Source organism: Syngnathus acus, chromosome 24 (assembly GCF_901709675.1).
Source record: "Syngnathus acus chromosome 24, fSynAcu1.2, whole genome shotgun sequence".
Taxonomy (NCBI): Eukaryota; Metazoa; Chordata; class Actinopteri; order Syngnathiformes; family Syngnathidae; genus Syngnathus; species Syngnathus acus.
In genome coordinates, this window is record NC_051108.1 from 7,851,399 (window position 1) to 7,866,551 (window position 15,153).

The following is a 15,153-nucleotide window of genomic DNA, read 5'->3' on the forward strand; positions in this document are numbered from 1 at the left end:
ACCCATTGCCTCCCTGCTTGGCACTCAGCATTAAGGGTTGGAATTGGGGGTTAGATCACCAAATGATTCCCGAGCGCGGCATCGCTGCTGCTCACTGCTCCCCTCTCCCCCAGGGGATGGATCAAAATCACATGGGGATGGGTTAAATGCAGAGGACAAATTTCACCACACCCAGATGTGTGTGTGACGATCATTGGGACTTTAACTTTAACTTTAATTATGGGAAACGTTTTTCATTGATGTGTACTACATATCAAGTATGGTAACATGAATTCCAAATGTCCAGCTATACAGCAGCCACTTGCACTCGTATCTCATGAGATTGTAGCTTTGTTGCCAATTGGGTACCCGATGAAGTGTCCTGACGGTACTTGCTGATTATCTCACGGATTTCTTCTCCCTGCACGCTTTTTGCCTTGACGTGCGGTTGCCCTGGCGACAAGTCCTGCGCCATGGAGGAAATAATGTGCATGCATGTGATATATATATATGGGGTTTGCTCTTTCTCTATTTTTCGTGTAGCGACAGGAGATGTTGGAGCAGAGATGTCCGTTAATTCCACTTTGGATAACAGGACCAACACTTTATTCACCTCCAAGTTGAGCGCCGCTGCTGACATATGCGTGGGACTTGCCATCCTCGCAGTAGGTACGTGCACCGTGGTCTTTTTTTCTTTCTCTTTTTTCGTTTTTTTTTTTTTTTTTTTATGGAAAATGGATGGATATTTGTATATTTTACATTAAAACGCTACAAAAACGTAAACCCCTCTAAAACAGATTATTTAAAGTTACATTTTAATCAAGTTCTTACTATTTCTGGAATTGAATATTTTGAATAGCTTTTTTAAAAGTAGGGTGATTTAAAACGTGAATTAGGTGACAGTGTATTTATCGTGATTTTTTTAAAATCGTCATACCCTTAAAACCCAATAAAAGTGTAATAATAATGAAAAGCAAGTTGCTTTTCTCAAAAAGTGAGATGAGCAAATCAATACAATTGCAATAGCAATCATTTCAAGTAGTCAATATCTTAAACTACAATGAAAAGATATGGGGTGCAATCAGAAATACCTGAATGTATGTTAATCACTAGTCAGTGTCAATTCATAATAAAGTATTGTTAATAGAACGTAATGACTTTGACCACTCCAAACTGGTATTGGCTCCAGCACGAACATGAATGAATGAATAATTGCTGATTTAGCACCATTAATACAGTAGAGAATTGTCATTTTTTGGGGATGGAGAGCTTCATGCAAGCAATGCAATTTATAGTTAAGTTCATCTTCATCAATATTAGCAACCGTTCCTTTAATCAGGAAACCTAAGTTAAAATGGCTTCCATGCTGGAAATTATGATAATAATATACAGTGTATAAATGTATAAAATCATGATAGTAATGGAAGATGGACAGATGTATGACATATTGCCAATATTTAAAAAAAAATAAATAATAAATCAGTGATTGTCATCTGTTTCTGGTTACGCCAGTGTTGCTCTCAGTTCTGGGTAACGGCATTGTTCTGGTGATCTGCTACCGGCGCCGGAAGAAGATGGTGGGTTCTGAACTGCTGTGCGTCAACCTGGCCGTGGTGGACTTCCTGTGCTGCATCTGCTTCTACCCGCTCTCCATTGTGTCATCCTTCCACCATGCGTGGCTGGGCGAATATGTCACGTGCATCTACTACGGCCTGGGCTGCTACATCTTTGGCCTGTGCGGCATGTTCACCATCGCCGCCATCAGCATTATACGCTATCTTAAAACGTGCTACAGCTTGGTTTATGGTGAGTACTGTCTCGATTTGACTGAATAAAATCGCATGACCATACGTTTTGAAGTAGAAATCAAAATTTACATGGAACCGGTGATTTAACAACAGCACCAATTAAAGTGTTTCTTTCTTCAGCTGCGTGGTTGGAGAACACCAACATTAGGCTGGTGTGCTGTGTCATCTGGCTGGTGGCCACAGTGTGGTCCAGCTTCCCTCTCTTTGGCTGGGGCGAGTATGTCCCAGAGCCCTACGGATTGTCCTGCACCATCGCCTGGCGGGGCTACCACACCTCAGCCAAGGACGCCTTCTATGTCATCTGCTCTTTTGCGTGCTTTACGTTGATTCCTGTCTTGGTCATCGTGATGTCCCATTGCCAGATCTTGTACAAGATATCCCGCTTCTCTTATTCACTGTCGGCGCGAGGCATCCACAACAGCCTGCGGCGTGCTGAGAAACGACTCTCCATGGTGAGCTGTGAATGTTGTGTGTGCTGTTTTCTCCGTTCTTCACTTAGACTCACTCATCTCTATGTCCTGCATCATTACCAATGTTATTTTCTTTTATCTATCCGTTTTTCCCCCCAGATGTTTTTCTGCATCAGTCTCGGCTTTGTCATCGCCTGGGCACCGTACACCATCGTGTCCTTCCTCTTCATATTCCACAAGGAGAACCAGTACATGGCTCCTGAGGGCTTTGTTTTCCCCGCCCTCTTTGCCAAAAGTTCCCATGTCTACAACCCGTTTATTTACTTCTACTTCAACAAAACCTTCCAGAAGGAGCTCCAGTCCTTCCTGGTCTATTTCTGGCCCAAATTGGGAGGCAATCGGGTTGGAGCCCAAGTCACTTTGAGCCACCCGGGTCCTGACCCCATCTATATCCAGCTCCAGGAGCGAGGCTACATCTGTCGGGCCTTTGCTTTATCGAGGTATCACACACAAAGCAAAAGCGCTAAAAGTAACAACACTAAGCACGCCCATGCAAAACTGGTGAACACCTGCTGGGGGTCAACGCCAAAGAACACCGCCAATCCCTTAAAAAAGAAAAGTGTCAACAATTCTTTGGTTGCCTCTGTGACCTCTATTTAAAAAAATGTTTAGACCCAAAAATACGAAGAGTCCCATAATTGCTGCTTTACAATCAGATAGAAGCAGACGGTGAATTGATTCCTTCAGCTTTCACATTTAACCCTCTAAAAGCAAGGCGCTTTGTGCGATAAAAGAGATTCTGGCAGGTTATGTAAGGGTTATTTAAAAAAACAACAAAAAAAAAACAACAGGATTATCCCCAGTAGGACCAGTTTTTATCGATTCATGCTATCCTACCCGTCTGGTTGCTTTATATCAAGAGAGAGAACACAATGTGACAATGTCAGCTATAGCTATTTTGCTCATGGATCTTTTGCATGGAATTTGAAAGTTTTATGTGTAAAATAAGCCAAGCCATTAATTTTTGTTTTGCAGGGGACACCATGTCATTGAACTACGAAACTAAATACCGTAATTTTCGGACTATAAGTCGCGTTTTTTTTCATAGTTTGGGTGGGGGGCGACTTATAATGAGGAGCGACTTATGTGAATTTTTTCAAAGATTTTCAAAAAAAAAAAAAGTGAAACCGTGATAAACGAACCGCGATGTAGCAAGGGTTTACTGTAATTTGAATTTCAAGTGACGTCAGCGGCGTGGCGCGGTGGTTGTTTGCAAAAAGGACAAAGATTGATCACGGGATGACGAAGATGACGAAGGGCCCCACGTACTACCGGCATCATTAGCGGCTTTCTTTCTAAGTGATACGGACGACGAAGAGTTTGAAGGATTTAAGGATTTGGAGTGCCACAGAAGGTTTGAAAAACTATTATGGCTTTTACGCACGCCCGGTCCTACTCTACGGAGCTCTCTTTCATCTCCGTGGATAGAAGTCGGGGGCCGGCGCTCGGCCGGGTGGCTGTCCGGCGACGGTGGATGGGGCTCTGTCATGGCTTTTACGCACGCCCGGTCCTATTCTATGGATCTCTCTTCCACCTCTGTGGCTGGAAGTCCACGCCGCCACACGCCCGGAAGTTTGTTTTGTTAAATAAAGAGCCGTTTACCTAACCCACGTCTTTCCTTGTACTTTGTTAACGCTACAATATAGTTATATACTAGATCTGTGGAATAACGACGAGGCTGACGTCAGGGCGCACGCGCGGCGTTGTTGACAAAGGATGAGGAATTTGATCGATGGATTTAATGATTTAGAGTGCACAGATGGTTTGATAATATTATTGCTTATATAATAGTTATTTGATATCTAATTTATATATCGTTATATGGGCCTGTGGAATATTTTGAAGTACAAGCGCCGTCAGCGGCGCGCACCCATTGTTGACAAAGGACGATCGATGGATTTAATGAATTGGAGTGACACAGATGGTTTTATAAATGTGTTATTTATGTAATAGTATTTTTTAATAACTCTGTATGTTACGTCAGGCCCGTTCTCAGCTCTTCGTTTGTGTTTATGTCACGTTAGCATACCTATCGTTTAGCCTGTTGTTGCTCGTTCATGTCTGTTCTTGGTGTTGGATTTTGTTGAATAAATTTCCCCCCAAAATGCGACTTATACTCCGGAGCGACTTATATATGTTTTTTTCACGTTATTGTGCATTTTATGGCTAAACTTTTAGTCAGAAAATTACGGTAATAATAAACATTGTTAAATATTGCTGGACATTATCAAACTTTACTGGTCCTGAATTATGTGTCTACACATGTGTACTTCATGTGTTACAGTTGCTCCTTGTGACCCCCAAATGAAATTGTAAGTAAATGTAAAAAAAAGAAAAACCTCACAAGAGTGATCAGGTTTATGTTTGTATTGTAACGTGTATATTCACTAAGTCTTGAGTGTGAAAAATTAGTATTGACTACCTTCAGGAACATCAGGCATATCAGTCAATAAAACAAAATTTAAATGTCTGCAACATTGGATACATTAGCTGTTATTGACTGTGTTGTTGAACACGCTGCACACTACTGGCTGGGCTGTATTTTCTTTCAGGTTTGTGGTTTAAAGAAAATATCCAAAAGTCTGCCTGACTCTCCAGCATTCCATCTATGCTAAAAACTATGAATGTACCATATACTGAATACTGTGATGTTCTTGTGTTGTGCATATGCCGATATTTACATGTTGTTGTGTACCGCCCACTGTACAGTCTGTTATTATTTTAATATTATCTTAAATGGAAATATATGCATTTATTGAATTCTCTATTTGTACGTTGTTCAATTCTTTAATTCTGTGATCCGAGAGAGATGGTGTCCAATAAATCAACATACAAATCCAGCAAATAAGATGTATGCATATCTTATTTGTGGGCTGTCACGAGTTGTGAAAAGTAATTTCACAGTGGATTACTCTCTTTTGCACCTGCAAAGGCTGCAATCATGAGAAATGTGGAAGCGAAGTACCATCGTATGCATTTCCCCACTGACAAAGTGTGCACTATAGCTGATTACACATTACACCTCCTATTGATTGATTGATTGATTATTTATTGATCCCCAGGGGTGGGGAAATTCAGGCCCCAGCAGCAGTATCCATACCACAGAGTGGGTATACAAAAGACACACAGATGGCATGAGCGCAACTCAATGAGCTCTCATAAGGCTGCCACGCAACGGCGCCACAAAGAAAGTCAGAAAGTGCTCAAGATAAAAGCCATCAAAGCAAATCAAAGCAAAAAGACAAAGGAAAAAAAAAGTAACAGCGGCCAACCAGCACCCCTCAATACAAGAGAACACCCCAAAACACACAAAATAGCCTCCACGGGGTCCATAGACAGGCGTAAGGGCAGTCCAGTTCAACGGCGCCCAATGGACCATGGTCGTGAATCGGTGAAAACAGGCCAGCTCAGTGGCCTAGTGGTAGAGTGTCCGCCCTGAGACTGGAAGGTTGTGGGTTCAAACCCCGGCCGGGTCATACCAAAGACTATAAAAATGGGACCCATTGCCTCCCTGCTTGGCACTCAGCATTAAGGGTTGGAATTGGGGGGTTTGATCACCAACTGATTCCCGAGCGCGGCACCGCTGCTGCTCACTGCTCCCCTCTCCCCCAGGGGATGGATTAAAATCACACGGGGATGGGTTAAATGCAGAGGACAAATTTCACCACACCCAGGTGTGTGTGTGTGACGATCATTGGGACTTTTTAACTTTAACATCACAAAGCAGGCAAACGTGTGAGCAGCGTCCTGGGCACCCAGTCGGGGCACGTGCAGATGGTCACCACGGGGCTAGCATGGCGAAAGTCGTTGGTTCCGACGAGCACGAGGGAGCGGACTCCCCACAGGGGCTGCGGCTGCAAGGCCAAGGCGAGGGACCCGGTCATCACTGGCCGGATAAGCAGGAAGCCGTCGTAGAGTTACGCGGGTCTCGACCGACGAACCCGGTCCCAGGAAGAAAAAAAAAAATATCCGATCCGAAGAGATACCGAGGTGCGGTAGAAGGCACCAGCATCGCCGAATGGACAAAAAGACAGAAAGAAAAAGGAGAAAAGAAGGAAATAAAGAGGAAAAGAGAGAACACTGCTGGGAGGCAGCCACTCACGGCGCCATACCGAAAAAAAACTTTTAGAATAATTAGGAACCGGAGGTCTCATATCTTCGCTCAAGCCAACATATCTGTCTAGCTCTAGGGAGTTCTTATACTCCCTTCTTTTTCTTATCTGTGAGAGGCCCTCACTAGTTATGAACAGAACACCTTTGTTCTCTGTTTAGTTCGAGAGGTTCTTTCTCTTAATAAACCTTGTAGTTTTTATTCATAAATAGTTGTTGACCGAGAATGGTTTTCTTTGATATAAAGTGTTATAGAGAAGACATATATGTTGAAGTAGTTGTACATAAGTTATCCCATATTTACTCAATGTTTGTTTAAGTGAACTTCATGCAAGTTATCTCACATTTACTTAATGTTTGTTGGAGTGTTTGGACGAGAGGTATCTGATTATTTACTCATTATTATTATTGTGTGAAACGTAGCAAAAAAGTCTAGAGCATTGTTTTACAGGGACACGTCAGGCACCCAGCACGTTTGAAGATCGCAGCCGAGACGAGGCTGCCAACCACCTAAGGACAGACTCTACATTGCTGGGGTCACGAATTGGCCAAGGCCTCGCACCACACAACATTGTTAGCTAGCTAAGCAGTGTTGCTACAGCCACAATCTCCCCTCCCTTTAGTGTAGCAACGCCTCTTGTAACCAGGGCAACCCAAAATAAAAAGAAGAGATAGCGGAAGAGGAGTCCAGAATTGGTGGAGGACTGTAACTGGGCCTTCTACGTAATTCTCCTCACGAGCAAAAGGAATACTGGTTGTCTTCTCCTCTTTGTTTCCAGCGTGTAAATTAATCCACCATCGTACCTGTGCCGAAGAAGCCTGCTCCGTCCTGCTTCAATGACTACCGCCCCGTGGCACTTACACCCATCATCATGAAGTGCTTTGAGCGGCTTGTCTTGGAGCACATCCGGTCAGTTCTCCCCCCCACCATTGACCCCTTCCAGTTTGCGTACCGAGCCAAACGGTCCTCTGAGGATGCCATCTGCTCTGCCCTCCACTCGGCCCTCACCCACCTGGAGGGGAGGGACTCGTATGTGAGGTTGCTGTTTGTGGACTTCAGTTCTGCCTTCAACACCATTGTGCCGCAGCGTCTCATCAGCAAACTTGACAAGCTGGGCCTCAGTACCTGCCTCTGCAACTGGCTACTGGACTTCCTCTGTCAGAGGCCACAGGTGGTACGTGTTGGCGACAAGATCTCCGCCAGCATCACGCTGAGCACAGGGGCCCCCCAAGGCTGCGTGCTCAGTCCGCTGCTCTTCACCCTCCTGACGCATGACTGCGCTGCCACCTGCAGCGGCAACCGCATAGTGAAGTTTGCTGACGACACGACTCTGGTGGGTCTCATCACCAAGGGAGACGAGACTCAATACAGGCTGGAGGTTGACCTTCTGACCGCGTGGTGCAGGGACAACAACCTCCTGCTGAACGTCGACAAGACCAAGGAGATTGTTGTTGACTTCCGGAAGGGTCTCGCCCAACACCTGCCGCTGACCATCGACGGTGCTGTGGTGGAGAGAGTGAGCAGCGCCAGGTTCCTGGGGGTGCACATCAGTGAGGATCTCTCCTGGTCCACCAACACCGCATCGCTGGCGAAGAAGGCCCAGCGCCGCCTGTACTTCCTTCGGAAACTCAGGCGAGCGGGGGCTCCTCCGGCCGTCATGACTACTTTTTACCGCGGCACCATTGAGAGCGTCCTCTCCAGCTGTATTGCTGTCTGGGGTGGCAGCTGCACTGACCACGACTTGAAGGCCCTGCAGCGCATAGTGAAAACGGCTAGTAAGACTATTGGTGCTTCTCTCCCCTCCTTGAAGGACATTTACACCTCCCATCTCACCCGCAAGGCGACCAAGATTGTGAGTGATGTGAGTCACCCCGCTCACTCTTTGTTTGAACTTCTGCCCTCTGGGAGGCGGTACAGGAGCCTGCCCTCCCGCACCACCAGACTTTCCAACAGCTTCGTACTCCAGGCTGTTAGGATCCTGAACTCGCTCCCCCTTTCAGCGTAGCGTCCTGTTCTTGCTGTCTGCTGTATGCACACTGGCTCGGTTTTGCCCCTCTTATTTAATGGGTTATTGGTCTGTTATTTATTCATCGCTCATTTTATTTTATTTATTATTTATTATTTATGGTTTGTGCCTTCTTGTTTTTGTTTTGTGTCGCCTACTTGTATGTCTCGTCACCGTGGGATGGAGGAAACGGAATTTCGGTTTCTTTGTGTGTCTTGACATATGAAGGGATTGACAATAAAGCTGACTTTGACTTTGACTTTGACTAATGTCTGATGGTATTTAGACCTGACACCACCTAATCAGCAAAACAATAATTTCTACCTCATTTTACCTTTAGTTGATTCCCTCGACTATGATTATATTGCCCTTTCTAAGGATGGATGGACCCCTTGTTGGCGTTTCATGAGGCCCACATGGCGAGCTCATTAGGTAAGGAAGCTGCACCAATGGAGCAGAACAGGATAAAGAGAAGGTGGGATGGATGTGATGGGGGATTGGGTGGTGGTGAGATCAGACTGGCACCATAGGACCAGGTCAAGCCCAGCCCCCCATTGCCCTCATTTTTTGTGCCAGCTGGGCCTGCATTGTTACCGTCCTGACCCTCATTAGTACCAGTCAGGGGGAGTTTTTCAAATTGCTCATTTGCAAAAGCGCCATTGAACTGAACACCTCAAGTCTTTTCCCTTCCACTCGCAGGGTGTCGAGACCACAAAGCACACCGGTAAGAAGTTCGCCAGAAAGTGACAGCATGGACTCTTCGTATAGCGGAGGCATCGCAATGAGGAGAAGAAGCTATGATGAAACTGCGGCCTCGCTGCGTCCTGTGAGTACTCTTCTGACGCCGACGCTCAGAGTTCATGATCAAATTATTCTATTTAACATCATTTCGTTATTATAGATGAACATTTGTCATCAATGAGGATTTTGAGTATTCAGTAATTAGCATTCGTGACTTCGGTATTTCTGTTTTTGTTTTCTTACAGCATTTCCGCAATATGGCTCAGCGGTGTCGCTCTGCTCCGTCAGTGGTTTTGGGGAAGGCTTTGGGCATGCCGTGGTCTCTAATCAGGTCAGTAGATCAACATCAAAGAGCCAAAACTACTATCACATCATCATGATCATATCATATATACCGTTTTTTTTCATGTATAATGCGCAAAATTTAACTAATTTATTGTCCTAAAATCCGGGGTGCGCATTATACATGGGTACAATTTATTTTAATTTTTTTTTTTTTTAATTTTAATTTTTTTTTTTTTTTTGAAGAAAATCATGGTACAACAATTTTTGAAGAAAATCTTGTCACGGATGGAGTGTGGAAAGGAAGAGGGCGACCAAGTGCAGCTTGAACCAGGGTTCATTGGAGGAACTCAAAACACAGACTTGGTAAACTAACATAACTCTCTAACAAAACCAACAACAGGACTGACCGACAAAGACGTGGAACAAAAAGACAGGGGGACATTACCAAAGACAGGAACAGAAACCTGTGTTATTGTCAAATATTGTTTGTTTTTTAATCTCCATCGCGGACTGGACGTCATACGGAGGCAGTATCACTGCGCATGCGCACTATGGATCCGATGCGAATAGTCCTCTTCTCTTCTTGACTGACAATGAATGTGATAGTTTAATACATACAATCAGCAAATAACAAAATACGTATTACAGGTAATATTTTATTTCACAACACTTTGCCTTGTTCCTTTCGTCTCTGCTGTTCACTTCAAACACGCTCCATACGAACGCAATGCTCTCGTATCAGACGCTTGCTCGATCACCTGCTCGTTTGCTGTCACAATGTACCCTACACAAATCCGAAACATTTGTTGCGGCTCCGAGTCACGACGAGGGGCAAGTTTTGGTTTCCATGGGTGTTTTTATTCCTCTTCAACTTCTCTCCCATACAGAGCCGCCTTTTTCACATGTCCGCACGTCACTTTCCTCTCTTTTCATTTCGCGGTGGTGCCTTTATGGGCAGTCGGAGAAATCAACGCCAACAAAAAAAATACATCCAGCCTAGTTAAGACCATACCAAAGACTATAAAAATGGGACCCATTGCCTCCCTGCTTGGCACTCAGCATTAAGGGTTGGAATTGGGGGGTTAGATCACCAAATGATTCCTGAGCGCGGCGCCGCTGCTGCTCACTGCTCCCCTCTCCCCCAGGGGATGAATCAAAATCACACGGGGATGGGTCAAATGCAGAGGACAAATTTCACCACACCCAGATGCGTGTGTGACGATCATTGGGACTTAAAAAAAAAAAAAAAAAATGTGGGTGCGTATTATACATGGGTACAGGCTTTTTTCCAGCATTGACATGCCATTTTTAGGGTGCGTATTATACATGGGGGCGCATTATACATGGAAAAAAACGGTATACGTATATATATATATATACCGTATTTTTCGCACCAAAAGGCGCATTGGATTATAAGGCGCACCCTCATTGAATTTTTTATTTTAGAAATTATTTCATATATAGGGCGCACCGGATTAAAAGGTGCATAAAATAGAAGCTGTACTGCAACAAACTGAGGTTGACTAGGGTTGCGGTATGCATCCACTAGCCCAGGGGTGGCCAACCAGTCAGAGACTAAGAGCCACATTTTTTTACTGTGTACCGCAAAGAGCCACAACCCCTCCCCCCCCCGAAGCGAAGCGAACACGCAGCGTTTGACGTCCCATTACCCCCCCACCCCCCGAAGCGAAGCGAACGCACAGCGATTAACCCCCCACCCCCACCCCCCCCGAAGCGGAGCGAACGCGCAGCGTTTGACGTCCCATTAACACCCCCCGAACGAAGCGAACGTAAAAGAGCCGCATGAAACCCGGCAAAGAGCCGCATGCGGCTCGCGAGCCGCGGGTTGGCCACCGCTGCACTAGCCAATAACCAATAAGCCAACAAAAAAACAATAAACGTAAACAATCGCGTTTCTCAAACAATCTCCTATAAAATGATCAGAACTGACTAAAGTTCGATCTAACACTGGTACTGCTTACCTATGTTTCCCTTCCATATCGATCCGTAAATTTACTCGAAACATTAACAGAGCAGCGTATTTTGACATGAAATAGCCTTGTGCGTATAGCAGCTATTATTATAGCATTAGCCACCCGCAAACACCCATGAGCCTCAGCTCGCAGACCCCCATGAGCCTCAGCAAAGTGTAAACAATCGCGTTTCTCAAACAATCTCCTATAGAATGATCAGAACTGACTAAAGTTCGATCTAACACTGGTACTGCTTACCTATGTTTCCCTTCCATATCGATCCGTAAATTTACTCGAAACATTAACAGAGCAGCGTATTTTGACATGAAATAGCCTTGTGCGTATAGCAGCTATTATTATAGCATTAGCCACCCGCAAACACCCATGAGCCTCAGCTCGCAGACCCCCATGAGCCTCAGCAAAGTGTAAACAATCGCGTTTCTCAAGCGATCTCCTATAAAATGATCGGAACTGACTAAAGTTCGATCTAACACATTGGTACTGCTTACCTATGTTTCCCTTCCATATCAATCCGTAAATTTACTCGAAACATTAACGGAGCAGCCTATTTTGAAATGAAATAGCCTCGCGGGTACAACAGCTATTCGGTGACGCCCCCTGACCACAGTTGCCGTAATGTTGGGAAGCGATGCAACCTTGTAATTTACTAGTCGTACTAAAACGTACTGAAACATTTTGGCAGAGCACTGTGTACAACCAGTATGGATCAAGAAATTCATCAATTGATCCATATATAAGGCGCTCTGCATTATAAGGCGCACTGTGTTTTTTTGAGTAAAATGTAAGTTTTTAAGTGCGCCTAATAGTGCGGAAAATACGGTATATATATATATATTATTATTATTTATATATATATATATATATATACTATATATAAATATATGTTTACATATATATATAAATATATATATACAAACCGGATTCGGTTGAAGTTGGGAAATTGTGTAAAATGTAAATAAAAACAAAATACAATGATTTGAAAATCCTTTTCAACCTATATTCAATTGAATACACTACAAAGACAACATATTTAATGCTCAAACTCATAAACTTTATTTTTCAAATAATAATTAACTTAGAATTTCATGGCTGCAACACGTGCAGTAGAAGTTGGGAAAGGGCATGTTTACCACTTCGTTACATCACCTTTACTTTTAATAACACTAAATAAACATTTTGGAAGAGAGGAGTCTAATTCTCTTAGCTTCTCATGTGGAATTCTTTCACATTCTTGCTTGATGAACCGCTTCAGTTGTTCAACAGTCCAGGGTCTTCCCTGTCGTATTTTACGCTTCATGCAGCTCAGTGACCTAGTGGTAGAGTGTCCGCCCTGAGACTGGAAGGTTGTGGGTTCAAACCCCGGCCGGGTCATACCAAAGACTATAAAAATGGGACCCATTGCCTCCCTGCTTGGCACTCAGCATTAAGGGTTGGAATTGGGGGGTTAGATCACCAACTGATTCCCGAGCGCGGCACCGCTGCTGCTCACTGCTCCCCTCTCCCCCAGGGGATGGATCAAAATCACACGGGGATGGGTTAAATGCAGAGGACAAATTTCACCACACCCAGATGCGTGTGTGACGATCATTGGGACTTTAAAAAAAAAAAAAAAAAAAAAAAAAAAAAAAAAAATTTGGGTGCGTATTATACATGGGTACAGACTTTTTTCCAGCATTTTAGGGTGCGTATTATACATGGGGGCGCATTATACATGGAAAAAAACGGTAAACTTTTTTCCATTATTTGTAATGGGAAAACATGAGTAGGAATTCGAACGATTCACTTCTCGAACAGCCTTCTGGAACGGATTGTGGTCGAAAACCGAGGCTCCACTGTATATATATACACAGTTCTAAAAGAAGCAAGGTTACAATTCATTTCAACTTTAATGGAAAACAGTATGAAGATTTAAATGTCTTTGTGTGATGTTCAACACACCCACTGTGCGGTCGAGTGACATTTTTCACGTGTGGGTTGCTTCCTCATGCCTTACTTTTGATTTTGACACCAAAAAACAGGTGTTAACACAGGTGTGCGAAGACAAAAACTCAAATGCCAGCTGACAACTTTCATAAGTAGGGGAACATAATGGTCTTTTTTTTTTATTTATTGGGACTGAGGCAATGCACTTAAAATCATATGGTGTGACGTGAAAAGAAAATCCACACAAAGGAAGGCAACCAAGCCCCGGACACATGTAATGTGATAATGGGTGATTCTTAATGACCACTTCCAAATGTAAATGCATCAGTCTTAAATGGATGTTAAACTTTGAGAGACATGGACATTCAGCTTCTTTACATTAGGAACTTTAATTGATGCTATCTATTCCCAGTCCTAACATGAAATGAAGCGGCTATCAAAGACAGTAATTGCAGGAAATGTGGCAGAACATTTTTATGTCGACTGATTAGATTCAGCTCCGTTAATTTTACTGCTCTTTCTTGAGTTACTGATGATGATGATGATGATTATTAGTGTGAAGGCAAAGGCCTTCACACATACCGTAATTTTCGGACTATAGTTCGCATTAGCCATAAAATGCACAATAACGTGAAAAAAAACATATATAAGTCGCTCCGGAGTACAAGTTGCATTTTGGGGAAAATTTATTCGACAAAATCCAACACCAAGAACAGACATGAACGAGCAACAACAGGCTAAACGATAGGTATGCTAACGTGACATAAACACAAACGAAGAGCTGAGAACGGGCCTGACGTAACATTCAGAGTTATTCAAATAACTATTACATAAATAACACGTTTATAAAACCATCTGTGTCACTCCAATTCATTAAATCCATCGATCGATATGTCAACAATGCCGGCCAGGTGCGGGCCGCTGACGGCGGTTGCACTTCTAAATATTCCACAGGCCCATATAACGATATATAAATTATATATCAAATAACTATTATACACTGCTCAAAAAAATTAAAGGATCAGTTTTTTCTCAGGGTATGGCATGAATTCAATTAGACTTTTCTGATAAGGTTTTGGTCAGGTACGTGGCAGAGGGTGTTGTTAATCAGTTTCAGCTGCATTTGTGTTGATGGAATTAACAACAGGTGCACTAGAGGGGCAACAACGAGATGGTCCCCAAAACAGGACTGATTTTGCAGGTGGAGGCCATTTCAAATTCCTCCCTCTTGATCTTTTTAAACTGTTTTTCCACAAGTGTTGGCTTTAGCTAGAGTCATTATCACGACTGGGAGCATGAGGTGATTTCTTAACCCTCCTGAAGTTGCACAGATTGTCCAACTCCTCCAGGATGGCACATCCATGCGTGCTGTTGCAAGAAGATTTGATGTGTCTCCCAGTACAATCTCCAGAGCATGGAGGAGATTCCAGGAGACAGGCAGTTACTCTAGGAGAGCTGGACAGGGCCGTAGACGGTCCTCATTCCATCAGCAGGACCGATATCTGCTGCTTTGTGCAAGGAGGAACAGGTTGAGCACTGCCCGGGCCCTACAGAATGACCTCCAGCGGGCTACTGGTGTGAATGTCTCTGCCCAAACAGTCAGAAACAGACTTCACGAGGGTGGCCTCAGAGTACGACGTCCTGTAGTGTTTCCTGTGCTAATTGCTCAGCACCGTGGAGCTCGATTGGCATTTGCCATAGAACACCAGAATTGGCAGGTCCTGGGTTCCTCCTGATCCACAACAATGCCCGGCCTATTGTGGCAAGAGTATGCAGATGGTATCTGGATGGTGAAGGAATTGACACAATTGAATGGCCCTCACGATCACCTGATCTA

The 15,153-nt window shown here is 44.0% G+C and overlaps 1 protein-coding gene across 1 annotated transcript; it reads left to right on the plus strand.

Moving 5' to 3' along the window:
• The first annotated feature begins 222 nt into the window (after window positions 1-222).
• Window positions 223-3,260, plus strand: opn8c (opsin 8, group member c). The gene is made up of 4 exons (XM_037244813.1): window positions 223-648; window positions 1,492-1,785; window positions 1,908-2,239; window positions 2,357-3,260. The coding sequence occupies exons 1-4, from the start codon at window positions 453-455 to the stop codon at window positions 2,855-2,857; spliced, it is 1,323 nt and encodes a 440-aa protein (XP_037100708.1). The 5' UTR covers window positions 223-452; the 3' UTR covers window positions 2,858-3,260.
• Window positions 3,261-15,153: the final 11,893 nt, after the last annotated feature.